The sequence below is a fragment of the Chaetodon trifascialis genome, chromosome 16 (genome assembly GCF_039877785.1).
Source record: "Chaetodon trifascialis isolate fChaTrf1 chromosome 16, fChaTrf1.hap1, whole genome shotgun sequence".
Lineage (NCBI taxonomy): Eukaryota > Metazoa > Chordata > Actinopteri > Chaetodontiformes > Chaetodontidae > Chaetodon > Chaetodon trifascialis.
This window is the reverse complement of record NC_092071.1, coordinates 20,620,634-20,636,891: the sequence shown is the minus strand read 5'-3', so window position 1 is coordinate 20,636,891 and position 16,258 is coordinate 20,620,634. Positions and strand designations below refer to the sequence as shown.

Here is a 16,258-nt window from a genome sequence, read left to right as displayed (position 1 = left end):
GTTTGCTGTATTCACCCTACTGCACATAACGATCCTCTATAACTCCCTCCCTCTGCCTTCCTCCTCATTGCTGGTCCAATGTCAGACAGCTGAGGTGCAGAGGAGGGAGAATCATTAGTCTAGTCAGTGAGACAGGAAGCATCAGCGTCATTAGTTCACAGACAGCGGGTCACGCCACCACCACCACACTGCCTCTCTCAATCATTCACACACATGGTATGATGGACTGACTCAGGAGGGCCAGCACGCCCACATCCTGCTGCTGCTGTTTCTCATGCTTTGGCCTTTGTAAGTGAGTGTGCATGTCTCTCTGTGATCTGGACGAAGACACGGCAATCATTTATTCTGATTGCTTTAATTCCATCTATGCACGCCTCAGATGAGATGCTCACCCTCCCACCTCGTGCTCAAAGCTAGAGCGAGGCTGAACACTAAACAAATTGACAATTATCATGCCAATCTTTGCCTCATTGGCTTCCAGCAGAGTTTAGAATAGGCTTTAAAATGCCGCTGATTATTTTCAGAGCACCGGGGTTCAGCCGTTCCCTGTGTACTCAGAGAGCAGCGTTATCAGTCAAAAGTCAAGGATTTAAATTAAAATTTACTGCACTTTCGCAATTACGGTCCATATTCTTTGGAACTGACTGCCTGAAGACATTATTACACAGGCAGGCCAGTTCTCATAACCTCTGAAATCAATTTCTGCTGGCATTTAATATTTACTGCTGTCTAGCTTTATTGGACTCTTTTACTTTAAAGCATTTCTATTAATTTTTGTAATTAATTAACTGTTAATGATGCAAAACTCTTTGGGTTCTCTAATGAGCTGAAAATATGCTTGCTGCAGGTGTTATTTTTACTTCATGAAGCTCATGAAGCTCTGCACTTTCACTGACACTTCAAACAAACTATATTCTCATCTGGGTCTCCTTCCTTTCTATCCCAACCTTCACTTTTTTGTGCAATATGGTCCGATGCATTTCTCACTTGTATTTTTCAACTGCCAGACAGATGTCAGACAAATAAAGGGCTTTTTAAATTTTCTTTTTTGAAATACATATAAGTTTTTTTTTAATGAATTCAGGTATTTTGTTGGCAGCTTAACTTATAGATATATACATTGGTCATATGAGGATTATAAATGACAATTTAATGCACAAACTGAAGCAAACTAGACCATTTCTGACAACTTCTGATAAGTCACAGCTACTTCCAGAATAAATCCACATAACAGTGATGGAAAAAAACAAAACAAAACAAAGTACATTAACTCACTTTGAAGTACTTGTACTTTACTTATTTCCATTTCCTGTTTCCTTATACTTCTACTCCACGACATCTCAGAGGCAAATACTGCACTTTTTAGGCCACTTATTTAATAAATTGACTTAATACTTACTATGAAGATTCAGATTAATAATAATATTATGAGCATCTTAATTATGATGTATGTAAGATAGGATAAAACTCAGCTGTATATAAACTAATTCAAATTAGTCCCACCTTTAAGACATTAAAGTGATGAACACATTACTTCACTGATAATTACAGACCAAATATACAATATGCATTATTCTGAAATGACAAATGATATAAAAACATATAGATACAGCTGTGTGTTGCACCCCTAATGCACACATCGCAGCACAGTAACTTACACTGGTTGTGTGTGTGAACCCTCTCTGGTGATAACGCCCTCTTTGTCCATCAGCATTTGCCGGAATGTGCTCACTTTCTGCCGAATCTCTTCTTCTGTGTACCTGAGGATGGACATAAGGAGAACAACAGTTAGTAGGAGCCGACACACACACGTTCATCAGTAATCTGCAGTTTTAACGTCTCAGTTAAGAAGTGAGCAGGTATGTAACAGCTTTTAGTCACAGCACTGAATGCAGCGGGGGCACTGGCAGAGTTAATTGTCATCTGTCATAACTGCCAGATGCTAGTGTAGGAACCATGTAGTCCCCTGCTATCGTACAGGGTCCCAACAATGGCAAGACTGTCTTCTGACCGTGCGCTAAATGAAAATGACACTCAGCTGAATGATGTATATTCTGATGACTCACTGTCAACCTCTCCCAACCCTGGCGGGTTTCTCGTTCAGGCCCGGACTGCCTGTCACATTTTATTCTGCAAGCAGAGCGCCGTAACTCATTGAGTTGAGAGTAACTGTGGGATGGCGTGAGGAGCTTTCAACAAGCTGACAGACAGAATACTGCAGACCATTGCAGTGACACATGAAATAAATGACTGGCTGTGTCACATTGCAGATTTGTAGTCATATTTTCTAATTGAGAAAATCTGTCCTTTTCCATTTCAGGTATATTGTGGCTGTCAGTGGGTGCAACAGAAGAGCGTCAATTTGTCAAATGATCATCGTACTTCCATTTCAATGTGATTTAATTTGGTGCAGTCGATAATGAATGACTCAAACACTCTTAAAATATTTCATGCATACAGCTTTGGGCTACAACAGCAGCCTCTGTCCACAGGCCTGCCACTGTATTCACTGACAGCTCTGCCAGGGACACGGAAATAACTCAACCAGCCTGTATGAACAAGCACGACAGAGAGAATGAATTACTTCTGTCCTGTTCGATTCTACACCTTCTCAAAGGATAATGCATGTCCCTGAACCTGACAGTACACTGCACACCGAGCTGATCTCCTGGTGTATTCACACCATCTCCACATTCTTCTCTGGCTGTGGTAATGGAATGTAATGAGCTACAGAGGCAGAGAGACATGAAGGGAGAGAAGAGGATGGAGGAGGGAGGGGACAGGGAGAGAATTAATAAAGCTGTGAAAATGTGGCCAGGAGCCAGACATCAGCGAGTTCGACTGACTAGAAGCCTCAGCCTTTAATAATACGCTGGAGTGTTCAGATAGACATTCACTAATTATCCACAACTAAAAATGGCCTTTATTCAGAGTAAACTGCTAATAAAAAAAACAAATGAACTCCTCCTCTCTTTCAGTCTCAACATACCATATGATGTTTGCTTACTTGGTCAGAGATAAAATCTGAAATGAGAGCTCTATTTGCAATAACCAAAGTTCTGAGTAACTGTCTATCACAATGCTGAAACTTGCCAACAGTCTCTCTTCGTCTTTCTTAAAGGGGCAGACTTGCTTTTTTGTTCTCTTGCCAAGAGTTTAGATGACAATACTGATACCACATTCATGTCTGTATGTAAAATATGAAGCTACAGTCCATAGATGGTTAGCTTGGCTTAGCATAAAGACTGGAATCAGCTAGCTTGGCTGAATATCTGTGTGTCTTGCCTGTTTAAAAAGAATATACTGGTTGGCAGATATTTTCCCTTCAAATTGAGCCTGCTAGCTTTTCCCCCTGCTTTCAGTCTTTATGCCATGCTAACCTAACCAGCTGCCGGCTATAGCCTCATGTTTAGCATACTCATCAGCGTATTCATAGCGTCTCATCATTGCCCCAATTACATGTGATCATCACTTAAATATCAGAGACAAAATACACTCCTGACAACTTCAGAACATGTTTGAGGACCATCAAGTCTTTGTTATCTTCAGTATCCAAGTAATCCAGTGATAGTTGTCTGTACATCCACAGGTACATTGCAGACAGGAAATTGCCAATTCAGCATACTTTTAGTGATGCTAATTTGCCAAAATGTAAAGAAATATAGGCCAAAAGAATAGGGCTGAAGTTGCAGTCCCTAGCCAACTCACTGACTCCAAGGCAATGTGATCATCCATATTATAACAGACTCTAAAAACCCCTTTCTCTTAATTGGAACCAAGGGACCTGATGCACACAAAAAACAGCTGCAGACCAAAAATAGAGTAAACTACGTGGCGATACACGCTTCTGGCAATGCAGTTTATTTACCAGCTTAACAGGCGATAACATCTGACATGTGAGCTCCACTGGCAAAATGTAGAAGTGCAAGGGAACTGTCCATCACTCAGTCCTGAAACATGGAGTCTTACTTTGCAGATTCTCTTTCCCTCTCCTTCCTTCTTGACAGGACCAGCTCTATAAACTGGATTGTAAATTAACCAGTGGCTCATTTCAGCGTGGAAATAGCATTAGTATGAAGAGTGTTAGCTTTTCTCAGATTAAATACAGCAGCCGATACCATGTATTCTGGGCAGGGTGCTATCAGCGCATTGACGGTGCGGAGAATGAGATTAGGAGAAGTGTGATGGAGAGCTGAAAAAGCTGGAAGATGGCCCAACAGAGGAGAAGCCAGCTGGTGTGACAGCACCATCGGGTCCCGCTGTACAGCAATCTCTCAGCCCAGCGGCTGTCAACTCAGCACAATGGAGGCCACAAACACACACTTTATATTCATGGCTTTCCATGCACGGCGCAGGAGCCATCACCATACGTTAGCTGCTGCCCGACAACTCTACAGTGGTCCCGGCGTGCTCTCAGCTGTCTGTTGTGGATCGATGAAGGGTGTACAATAGGTAAAAGGATGAGAAGGCTCAGAAAAGATACTGGCTGTGGAAGTGAATGTGCTCTGGCCAACAGAAACCACAGCTGTAGGGCTTTTTTCTTCGCATTGTGCTGATGATGGGAAGTATGTTCGTGCCTGCAGCTATCTCTGTTGACACTCCAGCTAAAGCAAGAAAACAAGGGTCAGAACTTGTGAAGCTAAAGCCTCTTTTGACATATGACCTGCAGAATCTCCTCTTTCTGCTTCTCCGTCTCCCTTTTCTCTGTCCTCTCATTGAATTGCTCGATTCTGAGGCTCTGCACAGCTTCGCAGCATGAAGTGCAGCAAAGTCGGGTTCTTTTTGATTGGTCTATCTTACAAACCAAAGACAGAGTGTATGCCCAGCAGTGGTGCTGAGTCAAAGCAGAGCGTGGGGTTTACAAGTATGGCCTGAGAGAATCCCCCACAGCCCTGGAATGCCTGCAGGAACCTGGCGAACGGTGGGCCGGTTCACCCACAGAGATAAAATAAAACTATGGACCAAAGACAACAAAAGAAAGAGTAATGTTTTGAGATGAAAGATTCTTTCTTTCTTGAGTTAAGGAGACCTTTTGAGTTGCATTTAAGAGAAGTTAGACCAAAATCCACAGTGAGCTCTGAATCGATCAGTGTAAATGGCCACATATTGGATGTCTGTCAGAAGCTGTTAGGATGAGCACACTGGAACAACAGGTCTGTCCTCTGCACGTTTAATTAGCACTTCTTGCAGCTGTAAAGTACCTGCTTTCTGCCTAACACACCATCTGTTCTACCCTGACACAATGCAGAGGAGGGGCTCATTGGACCGGTCACTGGCGCTTTATGCTTTATGTGTGATATGTCTGTCAGAGTTATCCAAGTGAGCCCAATGAAAGCATTTTAGCCCAGGTCCATTGCTGACAGCATGCAAAGTCCCACTGATTTGGGCAAAGAGAGACAGGACACATCGATCAGGGCGAGGGGCTCCCCTCCACCCCAGCCATGAGAAATCACCACGATTAAAGAACTTGATTGGAGTAATTAGACAGCTCTGAGCACCCACAGATCCCCCCCATTAACTCACGATGCTGCAAAATGAATAGTTGTGGCCCAGAGAACACCCTTACGCTGATAGTCATCGATTTGATGAGGACGTGCCTACGTGCCTACGTGTAAGGCGGGTAGGTGTGTGTTTGTGTGTGCATGTGTGTACTTTTGTATGTGTGTGCACAGCGATGTCTATGCATTTTATTTCTGAAGAGCCTTTTTCACAAGTCGTCCCCAGGTGCTGCTGTATTATGAAACTCTGCAGCCATCAATCTCGCTGCAAAGAGTACAGAGGCAAAGTGATGCCAATGTAGTTAGTAAGATTGAGTGGTGCTGGGAAGACGGGGAGGCAAACCCGAACGCCCCCACATTTCTATTTCAGGGGCAGATTTAAAACAATGTACCAGGTGCCACAGTGAAATAGTTTAACTCTCAACTGGAGAGGATTTCAATTGATGTTCTCTACAATCATAGATTTTCTGGTTAGATAACAAATACTAGGCCGAGCAGACAGACAGAGAACTGCACCTTTCTTTCTTTGAAGCTGCTCTTTTCACCTCGCCCACAGTGTAAGTAGACCAGTTCAATCAGCCATTGTTACTCCTCCTGATTGCTCATCTTCTCTTAGACTCCCTGTCACAGCAGTATTTGAAGCTGTATTGTCTAGCATGGACCCACTATACTGACTTGGGAGCCCCCCAGTGACAATGTATAAAATGGGTCATTCTCCCTGAGATGCTTCCACTCCAATTTTCAGCCTTATAGAACTCAGGCTTATCGCCTTATGATGCAGGCTTTGGCTTGGAGGAAAACCTCCATCAGGCCGAGATAGTTATTTACTCTGACCTTAGAGGCTCTGAGAGCAGCTCTCTTAATAAGATCCTAGCTGCTCACTTCTCTTGCAATGTGTCATTGTAGATGTTATTAAAGGAACACCAAAGCAGTGGTGGCCAAAATGCAGCAATTTAGCTCCCAACTACTAAAATAAACTTCTTTCCTTGCTGTCTCAATTTACTGTGGACTGTTCTCTCTTGAAATTAATGTTCTTGTATGCCCTTACACAAATTCAGTTATGCCTCTTTGTTATGTTATATCTTTTTTTCTTGTGCTAGGCAACACCGCTCTCCTCGACTTAAAAACCAACAGATATTAATTTTTGAATGCACACGTGCACATCTAATTTTTCTGCTTGGTGAGGCAGAAGGAGTAATATCTTGCGCCTCTTACAATTGGTAGTACAAACAGTTTCATGAATACATAAGAAGGGCCTCACACACATTTTGTCATAGGTGAACAACATCATCTTGCTGCCTCTCTATTGCCAACCTGTGTGGGTGTCTGTGAGTGTATGCATTGTACAGCTGCATATATGGGGTTCGTGTGTTTAAATGGGGCCTACAGATTAGAGTAAGTCAGGCTCTGTGAAGAAAGCTCATTATAGGGCTAGAAGAAAGCTCAGACGCCACAGGAGATCCAAATCATGCACAATCAGAGTGTGTTAGAATGGAAAAACTGGACTTTTGCATACAGAGTAGCCCTTAAGCTTGAAATCAGTGAGTGAACTAGGTAGCTAAAAGCAGACACTACGTTGTTGAAACATTCAGTAGAATGAGTGTGATGTGATGGTGCTTCAGTTATGCCCTCAAAGAGCTCCACTCACAGATCATGCCTCAAATGGCTTGATGCATGCATGTAACCTCCAGCATGTCTGACGCACATGAAAGGGCTGTTCCCTGCAGCAGCAGAGTACTCAGTCCACCAGTGAATGGGGGATGCCAGGTCTTGAACAGCTAAATGAACAGACTCCTTTAATTGCTGAGCCCATCTAATTGGCTCTCAGGGTGAGGCCATCACTCACGACAGACTATTTATCCTGGTTTTATCTCTGGAGAAGGGCACGGCTGGATGGGGGGGGGGGGGGGGGTGTAAAGGGAGGTGGGGAGTGTCTGCCATGCTGGCAGAGTTAGAGAAGGAGGCAGGCATCCAACCTGCCCCCCAGCCTAATCCTTCACTGAGGCCTCAGTCAGGACGGGGACTCAGGGGTGACGTAGAGTCTGAGCCCGCTGGCTTAAATCCACAGCAAATGAAAACAGACTCCAGCCACCATTTTAATTGTGTCTAATGCCTGGCATTGCTCTCCCTCTCTATCCCTGTGTTTCATCCCCCACTCTATCCCTTAATCCTGCACACATGCACACACGCTCTCATTTAAAGAGGAACATTAGAAATTGGAGAGGCATGGGAAGCTGTGCGCTGCCAAGCTGGCAAATGAGATTCTCCTTTTATTATAGCTTAACAAGATGACTTGAGTCCATCCAGAGCGCTAACACTCAGCTGAGTGGTCGCCGTCCTTCAAGTGCAACTGTCTGCCAGCCGAGCCCGTGCAGTCTGACGCGCGAGCAGAGCTGGTCAGTGTGGGTGTCTGGTCTTCTTGTATTCTGTCATCATTAGCCAAACTGCTGCCTGCCACTACACAGTTCCATTAGACACTGTGACTCTTTTTCATCACACGTAAACCACGAGCAACTACTCCAAGCTAGAAGATGAGTGGACCTTGACAGATGGCGGCTATGCACCCCCTGTATTTTATTGTTTTTTTTGGTAAAGTCCGGCAGTTTCCATTCAGCCACATCAGTCTGTTGTAGCTCCACCATTACCCTGCAGTCTTAATGAGGCCCCGCTGCCTGACAAGCCTGGTCACACTCGGTGAGGGAGAGACGGGTAGAAAAATAAGAGGGAGAAGAGGGAAGTCAAATCCATCTCCACCTTCTCAAAACCCCACCGCAGGAGCACTGATTTAATTCATCTCCATGCTCTAAAATGGCACAATCAGCAGTGGCAACAAGAGGTGAAAACAGAAAGAAAAACCTCGACTTTTTTTTAATTTAAAAGTCAACAGTCCTGTCACAAAAAAAATAACTCAACCCCTCACTAATTTGCTTGCCTGCAAACTGTGGTTGTGTGTGTGTGTGTGTGTGTGTGTGTGTGTGTGTGTGTGTGTGTGTGTGTGTGTGTGTCCCTCTCTCTCTCTCTCTCTCTCTCTCTCTCTCTCTCTCTCTCTCTGTGGGTGTGTGTGTGAGTGTGTGGGTGCGTGCAGATCAGCCTGAGAGAAGACTTGAGATTGTGGATTAGGGCTGACTGCAGTCACTGCAATTTTCATGGCCACGGCATGAGCACACACTGAGTCCTTCCTAACTTTGTGCTGGAGGACACATATCATGCTAATGAAACAGACTATGCTGTGCTCTACACTGACTGTCTCTATGGCAACCTCAATAATAACCATTACTTGAGGATAAGGCCACTAATGTAAAGTTTAAGTGCTGGCTGCAAATAAGCAACAACGTCACAGATGAGTAATATTGCATCTGTGACATACACAAGATTGTGAAACAAAACTGACTGCTGCAGATGTGTGAATCTACATGTATCTCCATGTTTGAAGCCTGGAAATACAGGTTAGGTTGAGGTTAATGTTAGGATTAGGGTTAGGGTTAGGCGAGAAGTGGTTATGGTTAGGAGTAAGTTTCCAGGAAATGAATGTAAGTCTATGTCATGTCCCCAAAAATGTTGCCCTAACCTTAACACTCTAGCCAAGAGGAATCCTTTATGACCAAGGTCATCAGACATTAACCACTTCAAAATACCATGTCAGGGCTGGTTTATAGGGGCCGACTACTTGTTTTCATATTTGGCAGCCAAGGGCATACTCACAGGTTGGTCCTAAGAGGGCTTCAACAACCTGGGATACTTGCAAAATACTGTGCTGTGTCTGCTGTCATTGGTCATGTATGGCAGAGATGCAGCTCCTTCTATCCCTGAGAACTGCTGTATATTTTGTATTGTGAAGACATATGTCCCCGGTCCATGACCTTGTGAATGTACTCTATTGCACCTCCTCTATTTGCGTCTTTGTGCTGTTCTCTTCTATGTGGACATAAATTGTTAAAATGTGTGTCATTGGTGTAATTGATGAGCAAGCACACAGTGCAATCGTGCTTCAGGGGATTACCAGGATTTGTTGCTCCCACCTGCTCAAACCACATCTTTTTCATGTTTTACCAAGCAACACGAGCACGAACAGATTTTATTCAAAAGCTTGAATTCAGACAATAAATAGAATACCCTGACACACATAGTCACCAATGTCCTTTTTTTTAACAGCAGTGAGGCTCTTCACCACCTCCCTGCTTCACAGGTGCCCAACCAGCATGCAGGAGCTGCGAGAGCAGTGACAAGGACATGATCCTTCACTGGGTAGCTGATTGTGAACATTGCCAATTATGTTAAATGGGGCTGCTGGCCAAGCAGGAAGCACCCAGGTCTCTGCCAAGATGGTCCCAGTAGAATCTTTCATTTAATACTGAACCATTTCTTGTTCCAGGAAACGGTTATCTTCAGGACCAGAGCATCCTTCCACATAACGACATTAGTTTTATTTCTGGCAGAGTTGCTTCACGTCATTCCCTCCACCACAGAATTATCTTCAAACAAGGATCCCCTTCTTTTAAAGGGAATGAAAACAATGACATTATTAATTTTACTGTCATAATAGATGGTGCCAGCTATCACAATGGCTGATAATGCATTCATCTTGATGCCACCCCATTTCCATACCATGGTGCTAAAACCAGCCATATCAACAAAGCACAGCTGCTCTGCACCACCGCCCCTTATGTTTACTACACTCCTCTGCAGGGGCTTGTTTTTTCCAATATTACAACGAAAATGACTTTTGGCAGGCAACAGATTTTGAATGTAATGTTTTGCTGCAGCTTGTGAACTCAGTACCCCTACAGGTACATACCTGTCAATGTCAAGTTCTCCACTACACAGAGAACGCTTTCATGGCTTGCACTCCAAACAGCTCCGCAATAACCAAATTGTTAAGAAAAGATAAACATCTACTGTTTCACTGAAAATGGTAATGTCACTTGACATCACACACCCAGTGCAGCTGGAGTGCTTATTATTCGCCTGTTTAGTTTTTGAGTGCATACTGGGCTTCATGCAAGAACATGGACCTATTCTTATTGTAAAACTTTTTTCTGTCAGAGTGAAAGAGTTTTCTGTGCCAAAAAGGCCAAAAATATGACAAAAAATTGTTAAATTAGCAAATCATGATGTTGATATAGTGAATAGAATTTTATTTACTGTCTTGTTTTACTGACTTTATTTGAGTTGATTGATGTCTTAATTCAGATTAAAGCATCAGAATTCTTGAGTCAAATGACTTTTACATGATCATTATTTGGAGTTTTGTTGCTGGCTATCTGGAAAATGTAAGTCCAACACTCACTTAGTTCAGTTTTTGGTGTCTGCAAACTCCTGAGGGAAATATCTGGCTCTTTAGCTGTTAAATGCTCCACAGTGTTTACCAGCGAGTCACTGACTGTGTCTGAGTGCTGTCTGGTGCTGAGCAGGTAGTGTAGAGTGGACTGGTAGCTGCCTTGTGTGGCGTAAAAACAACAACACAGGAGCTCTGAGAGTGAACCGAAACAATAAATTCATTGTCGAGTGCACAGCCAAACAATGAGCTAAAACTCACTTTAAAGCTCCAGAAAACTGAGGATTCTATGTAGGTTCATGAATATGTGTGACACCTTTCACATTTTCGTCCTTTAGATTTTTCTGAAAATACTGATTATAGCTGCTTTAAGCGTGAGGCACATTGTAATGTGGTCGATGATTCTACTTACCCCTGTTCCTCCATCATCTCCTGGAGCTCCATGCATTTCAGCTCTACCCTCCTCTTCCTCTCATGGTCCAGAATCTCTCTGTGGGGCTTTTTCACCAGGACAGGCTCTGCTTTGGGCTCCTCTCCCTCCTCCTCTGTACCTGGCTGTCCCTCCTCAGCTTTAGCTTGCAGGGCTGCGGTCGGCATCGGCCCTCCTGATCCTGCAGCTGTTCCTGCTCCTGCTCCGGGTACCATGGGCTGGGCCATCCCGTTTGCACCATCCTTAGGAGATGGCACCCTTGCCGCATCATACATGATTACTGAACTCTGTGGAGACACAGATGACGGAGAGAAATTGTTAGTGGTAGACCAGTGGAGTTTATCTTCTTAGACAGGCTCATTTCATGTAAATCATTTAATGTCAAACCTTTCCAAGAACCCTCATTTGGGATGATTAATTACTGAATTCTATGCATTGTTGATGGTGATGAGAGTGAATAATTCTTACACACATGGCGTACACTCATTAAAATATGATCATTTGCAGACAGTGTAGAGCTCCCTGAAGGCCCTTTATGGTCACTGAGTTCCTCTTTGACAACTACAAACCTGCCAAATGACAGACACGCAAATTCTGTCTCTACATCAACATATCTGGAAGGACAATAAGCCACAAGCGTTCAGAGACTTGACAATACACACTATAAAAGGTGAGCGGAGACGTTAATACCTCTGGGCAGGCTGCAGCATTTCTGCCTCAACCGAGCAACTAACATTCATACACATCAACGTACTGTACACTCATGCACAGACGCACACTTTGGATCTTGAGTACATGTAGACATTCATTGCCAGTGACAGTGCTGACAGAAACTTCTGCTCTGTGAATCAACAGCCCAGTACCGCCTAGAGCTTCAAATTGAAGCTGAAAAAAGGTCATATACTATACATGCAGCATGAGTGCTAAAGGAGGATGACAATGGAAGACACCAAGTATCTTAAGGACACAGAGACTGGAGACGTCTCCAGGTACAGGTGACAGGGAAGAATGTGGGAAGTACTGATGTGTCCTTAATATAAGTTAATGACAGATTTTATTGTTGCAACACTAAATGCATCCTTTGTTTTTTGACTTGCTTGACCTTTCTGTTTCTGGCTCGTTTACTGACGAAATGATGTGCTTGTCATTTTAGTGAATACAAAATCGTCTGGCACAAGTGCTGCATGGACTGAGCTCTGATTAAGATGGATTGTCCTGTTGAGGCCAGTGTAGAACATGCAGGTCTTCACGTGCCCACGAGCCTCGGCAGCCCAGCGCTGGTCCTCTCCCTGTACGGCTAATAGCTTCATTTTTCACAGAGGAGCCAAAACAGCCCAGTTGAGGCACTTCATCACTGTCACACATAGAGAAACGGAGTCAGGATGACACTGAGGCTGGGTGGACAAACCTCCACAACTACAGTTGTATCTTTTTCCGACTTATTTCATCAAATCATTGTATTTGAGCTGCCGCATAGGCAGGCAGTCCTCTCTATTGTAGCGGGTTCTTGGAGTCTTTGTCTGGTTAATGGGGATGTGCTTGTTTTTGAAGTGCTGCTTGCTGGTAAACGAGCCGTGGATTTGTGCGTGGCGACACGGCTCTCGGCTGGTAGAACAGGTGGCAGGACAGCAGGAGGCAACATCGCTGAATGTATTATACAGTAAATCAGCACTTGATATTCCATGACAGCAATCTGTCATCCGTACACGCTCATCACAAGACAATTCTAGAGAAGATTGTGGGGAGAAAAGCGCTCCCGAGTCATTCAGATAGACAGGAGAGACACGAAGGATCTCTGTGTGAGATTGGAGGCAAGTCAGCGGATATGACCTTGTTTTCTACTAATTGACTGCTCAGGTCTGGATCTTTCAGCCAGAGTGGAGGACCATCGCCAATCCCATCACTGGACATCATGTCATTCCTTGTAACAAACTCCATAATTTTCAGCATTGAAACCGACCAATCATAAGAAGCTGCATGAAATTCAGCAGTAATGACTTTAGATGAGATGAAGATATCATATGAAAATCTGCAGGACCAGATGTGGGAGTCGAAAGCAGAGGGGCCGAGCTTCAGTCTGAGTTAAACCACGCTGTAAATATCGAGCCATCTCACCATACTCATGCATCATTCCACAGTCATTCCTTTTGTTCCTTGCAGGGGAGGGGGGGAGGGGGGTCTGTTCTCAGTCAAGTTAAGACAACAAAATCATTTAATTGTGTAATGAAAAAAATCAGAGCAGAAAGGGAGAGTTGTCAGTGAGCTGATAAGGCAGCAGAGCACACAGTTAATTGTGTGCGAGTTCTCTACAGGGACTGAAGGTTATCTGGAGTCACTGTATTAATGGCGGCGCCAACCTATTCAGCTATTATTGCGGGGGCACATAAGACTGTCACATCCCAACAAACACTGTTTGTAATTAATCATCATGCTAAGTGAAGTTGTTTAGCCACTAAATGTCACCCTCAGTTACATCAAATCACAGAGATAATGTGCACTTGAACATTCAATATTCTATTTTGGAGCAAAGACGCTGATTGCTGCTAGACAAAAGAGCCATTAGCTCACCTCTCCTCTCCATCAAGTGAAACAAGACATTTCCTGTTGTCTGTTGCTAATCTTTGCCCGTGGTTTCCTGTGCTACTTGCTTGATTGGACGCTGCAGCAGAAGAGGCCTCTGCTGTGTCAGCACTGCAGCCTGCCTTCTGCTGACATCACACCATAGACAACAAAACAAGGCCCTAGCATCAAATAAATACATGATAGTGGATATGAGGTGCTGGTCGTCACTAAAGGTTGAAGGGTTTCCTTCCAAACATCTACCAAAGGTCTACCTTCATCTGATACAAACAGTATATAGATCACACAATTACTAAGGATAACTTTCACACAGTGGCCACACAGTGAAAAGAGTCTGAGTCTCATTACGAATCTAATGTTGAATTAGGCTAATTAGACATAAGAGAGGGGATTGCCTGCACTTGAGCCACAGTGTGATTAGAACGATTTTATTTTATTTTCCAAGGGTGATTTTATCTCAATATATATAATTAACAAAAAGTAAATTACATCATTGATGCTACACTCTGCAGCTCCTCACTCTGTTGGGATATTTGATTGCCTCTTGGATGGATAGATAGCAGATGACTGCCTGCGTAATTAGAAGTGAATTTACACAACCTCAGGAGCCTGTGGACTGGGAGCAATGAAAGCAGAAAGCAGGTCAATGATTTTTGTTTTTCATAAATACGATTCATAATACATCACAATTTCTTTAACCAGCCTGGCTCTATGGATGACGCTGGTGATCAGTTGGTTGGTCGATCATTTTGGTCTGGACTGAAATATCTCAACAACTATTGGACGGGCTGTCATGAAATTTGGTGCATATATCCGCAGTGCCCAGAGGATGAATCCTAATGACTCTGCTGATTCCCCTGAGTTCGTCTCCAGCATTACCATAAACAACATTGACATTTGTGGTTCAGCGTAAATTATCTTGACATCTTTTGCATGGATTGCCCTGACATTTGATACAGACATTACGTTTGGAAGCAGCGATAAAGAGACCTTAACATATTTACATGAAACACAGAAATATTCTACATATTTAAATCATGTTTTCCAAATGGTTTTCCACTGATTAAAGTGGGACTGGTGCTCTATTAATTATGTCATCTCAATTGTGTCCTCTTCCTCTGCATTGGTTTAATGGCACTCAAGTCAATGCGCCCAAATCCTAATTATTTGAAGACAGAAATATTTTATTTTCTGGAAATTTGGGTAAAATTTGGATATTGTATATAGTATACTATATATAGTATATAGATTTAATGCCCTCCTCAGGAACAATTATAAAGGTATCTATTTTGCTTAGTGTTAATTAGAACATATTAGCATAGTGACATGCTAAATTAAGACAGTAATCACTGTAAACATTATACCTGATATTCTGTGGCATGTTAAACTTGCCAATGCGAGCGTGTTAGGATGTTGATGTTAGCCTTTAGCTAAAAGCACCACTATGCCTAAGTGCAGCCTCACAGCGCCGCCAGCATCACGCAGACTCTTAGCCGTCTCGTCATTTGATTGCAGCAAGCATATAATGTAATGGCGGGCATGAAATGTACTGCCTAAAATGCAATTACTAGATGAAACACTGCAGCATAGAATAAACACATGACACTTAAACATGTCATCACAATCATAGTCAATTGTATCAGTGAAGACCATTTGGTATTCCTTGTTAGCTCAATCAGAACTGGTAGGAAATATGCAGCTTGTTCTTTATACAGTATGTTTTCTCTATTTGAATATATAAGCAGTTTTTTACAAGGTAAATCTACACAGCACGGTCTTTCAGTACAGAACATATGTATGGCCATCTGTAACATTTAGTCCTGTTCATATAAATACTGCAGCTACAGTCTGGGGCGTATTACTAGGAGTGTCAACAGCTTCTGTACACGCATTTTGCATTCTGCCATAAATCTTTACAGATAGAATTGAATATTAGGTATTTGATCACAGCCTGCACTTGACTGTAAATTGGGAAATTTTGATATTTTTCAGCCAATACTGATTGTATATCACGCAAAACAATGACATAGAGTAACATCAATAAGGAAGGTAGAAAAGCCTCTTAAGCACTCCTTTATTACTGCTGGCCACTGCAAGCATCCAGTGTGATCGCTGGAATCATTTTTGTTCCATCATATCACATCCATCATCTTCATCTTCTGATGCCTAATCGAAGTCTGTTGATAGGTTGAGGCAACTAATCATGCAGTCAGAGAGGAAGAATATGCAAAGCGAACAGCATGCTTCTATATACTTAGTATCTTAGAAAATCTTGGGCTTGTTTAAGTGGGTTCCATGTCTCATGCTACAGTCACGAGAGAAAAGCGGAGAGGTGAGACTGGTCTCATCGGAGCCACTTTCCTCTCTTAAAGCTCTCTCTCTCTCTGTCTAACCCTTCATCCGTCTCTCATAGCTGTAGGTCACTCTGTGTTGTGCACAAAGGCTTCTGTGATTGTATCCTGCTCAGTGGTGGCT

At 43.2% G+C, this 16,258-nt stretch overlaps 1 protein-coding gene across 2 annotated transcripts in view; it reads right to left on the bottom strand.

Moving 5' to 3' along the window:
* Window positions 1-16,258, bottom strand: part of srrm3 (serine/arginine repetitive matrix 3) — a 69,320-nt gene that overhangs the window by 25,040 nt on the left and 28,022 nt on the right. For both annotated transcript variants that reach the window (XM_070982279.1, XM_070982280.1), the window contains exons 2-3: window positions 11,186-11,490; window positions 1,659-1,760 (exon numbers count right to left, since the gene is read on the bottom strand). In XM_070982279.1, coding sequence (XP_070838380.1) covers window positions 1,659-1,760; window positions 11,186-11,478 — 395 coding nt within the window. In that variant the 5' untranslated portion in view covers window positions 11,479-11,490. The remainder of the gene's footprint in view (window positions 1-1,658; window positions 1,761-11,185; window positions 11,491-16,258) is intronic.